Source organism: Pediculus humanus, genomic scaffold, assembly GCF_000006295.1.
Source record: "Pediculus humanus corporis 1103172107513 genomic scaffold, whole genome shotgun sequence".
Classification (NCBI taxonomy): Eukaryota; Metazoa; Arthropoda; class Insecta; order Psocodea; family Pediculidae; genus Pediculus; species Pediculus humanus.
Window position 1 is genome coordinate 2,139 of NW_002987129.1, and position 2,843 is coordinate 4,981.

The 2,843-nt window shown below is 23.5% G+C and overlaps 1 protein-coding gene across 1 annotated transcript; it reads right to left on the minus strand.

Annotated features, from left to right (window-relative positions):
- Positions 1–72: 72 nt before the first annotated feature.
- Positions 73–1,834, minus strand: Phum_PHUM165680 (UDP-glucuronic acid decarboxylase, putative; the record flags this gene model as incomplete). The annotated part of the gene is made up of 6 exons (XM_002424920.1): positions 73–372; positions 447–634; positions 703–816; positions 901–1,186; positions 1,288–1,568; positions 1,780–1,834. The coding sequence occupies 6 exons, from the start codon at positions 1,832–1,834 to the stop codon at positions 73–75; spliced, it is 1,224 nt and encodes a 407-aa protein (XP_002424965.1).
- Between the last annotated feature and the right edge of the window lie 1,009 nt (positions 1,835–2,843).

Genomic DNA, 2,843 nt, shown 5'->3' on the forward strand with positions numbered 1-2,843 from the left:
TATTAAGAGGATTTAATAAAAACTTGTTTCGACTTACCTCATAAATCAATTTTTTCCATAAATAAAATTATATTAATGAATAAAGTTTTTTTTTGTAAAATTTACCTTTGGTTCCCAATTTAAAAATTTTTTAGCTCTTGTTATATCTGGTTTTCTCCTTTGAGGATCATCTTCAACTGCCATGGTTTGTTTAATTTTTGAACTACCACCAACTAATTTTTTTATAATAAGAGCAAAATCTTGAATCGTTCTTTCAACTGGATTGCCTAAATTTACAGGTTCAGTAAAATTAGAAGCCATTAATGCTAATAAGCCATCTACTAAATCAGACACATATTGAAAGGATCTCGTTTGTTTTCCTGTACCATAGATCTAGTAAAATTTTAAAAAAATATTTTGAATATTTTTGCAATGTATAAAATTTATCACATTTTTCAATAACTTACAGTGATGGTTTCATTTTTTAATGCCTGCAAAATAAAATTAGAAACTACTCTCCCATCATTCATATGCATTCGAGGACCATATGTGTTAAATATTCTGGCAACTCTAACATCCAATTTTTCTTGTTTAGCATATGCATAGGAAAGAGTTTCTGCAACTCTTTTCCCTTCATCATAACATGCCCTTGGACCTAAATGATGAGATAAATTTAAGAAAAAAAAAAAAAAGAAAAAAATTTTTTATATTTTTGAAACTTACCAATCGGATTCACATGTCCCCAATATGTTTCAGACTGAGGATGAACTTCTGGATCTCCATAAATTTCTGATGTGCTTGCAATTAATACTTTGGCCCCAACTCTTTTGGCCAAACCTTTAAAATAAAAACTATGTATGAGCAAACATTGAATGCTTAAATTTATTAACAATTAAAATATATACAAGACAATTAACCCACCGAGAACATTAATAGTTCCGACAGTGTTAGTTTTAATAGTTTTTACAGGATTAAACATGTAATGAGGAGGACTAGCAGGACTAGCTAAGTGATAAATTTCATCTATTTCAATAAATAAAGGATTGACAATATCATGATGAATCAATTCAAAATTTCTATGCCCAATCCAATGTTCGACATTTCTTTTTGATCCGGTAAAAAAATTATCTACAACAATTACTTCATGTCCAAGGGTCATTAATGAATCAACTAAATGAGACCCAACAAAACCAGCACCTCCAGTCACCTGATATAATAATAATAATACATACCAGTTTAATAAGATTACATAATAAAAAATTAGCTATTGCAATACTCATGTAATTATTACACATATATATATATTACCAATATTCTTTTTCTAGTATTATAGTTAAGAAACTTTGTTTCTGGAAACTTTTTAGGAGTTCTAAGTTCCAAAGCAGATAATTTTTCTTCCAATTCTTTAATTCTTCTTTTAGCATCTTCTAAACTTTCAAAATTAATTTTATGAACAAATCTGGATGGAATATTTACAGGAATTTCAGTCTTGACTATTCTTTCAAAATGTTCAAATTTGTCCCTCTGTGGCGTTTCAAGTGATAGATATTTATAGTCAGAATCAGAAAAAATCGAAAATATACAAAATACTGAAAATAAACATGTGTAAAAATTTATTTTTTAATAAAAACATATGTATGATTTAAAAAAAAAATATATATATATATATAAGAAAAATCAAGTACATTACTGAACTATGTTACATTGGTTTTTAAGTGTACAAAATTAATTCTTTAATCAAACACAGTTATTTCACACACGAATTGAAAAATTAAAAATTAATAACAATACTGTACTTACCTACAAGAAAAACACCCGTCAAAACAATAATAAAACGCTTAGTTTTTGCTTTCATTATTTACTGATAATAAAAAAAAAAAAATTAAGTTCAAATAAAATACGCCATCTACGGAATGTTTTCAAAAATAATAATAGAGCATTTAAGGAGGATTGGTTGCATTATAGCACGTTCAGATATTAATAATGTTAAAATGGCAAACAACATTTAGAGGCCGAATTCGAAAATGTCAGATTTATTATAAATCATATATATATATAATAAATGACATTTATTGTTATTTTTTAAAAAACTCTTTGTTAATTTGTTTTTATTGACAATATAATTTATTGTAATTTTAACGCATTATTAATAATAATAAAAATTGTGTTTAAGATAATTTCTGTGTAAAAAAAAAATATTAAAAGAGAAGATTGATGCACTGTTCATATATATATATATATATTTTATAATTAATTAATAGAATTTTATGTATTCATTAATTTTTTTTTTTATTTATTATAATATCCTTTACTTACCTTGAATATAATTAATTTAAAAAAAAAAAAAAAACTTATTTAACAGTAAATTCTAAAATGAACATCATTTATTCATACATTTGACAACTAAGTATTTACATAATAAATATTTGATTAAGAATTATTATTATCACCACAAGATTCATATTATTTGAAATTCTAGTATGTCTACTATAAATTTAAAATTTAATCATCCATGAATTTAAATTTACTGATTTTTTAATAAAAATGTTTTTAATATCATACAAAATTTTACAAAATAACATGAACCTATTATGATTTTGAACTATGCCAATAAAAATTTACTTTACAAAATGCAAGAATTTAATATGTGAATAAAATATTTAATTAAATTATACTAAAGGGCTTTTTAATGAAAACAATAATTTTAAAATAATGAATTACAATTAATAAAAAAAAAAAAAACAGAAAAAAGAAAAGATTTATTTTCCCTAGTCAGTAGAAAACATTCAAATAAAATTTGATGCTTGCATTAATAATAATAAAATTTTACATTAAAAAAAAAAATTGAAATTCATAAAACTGAT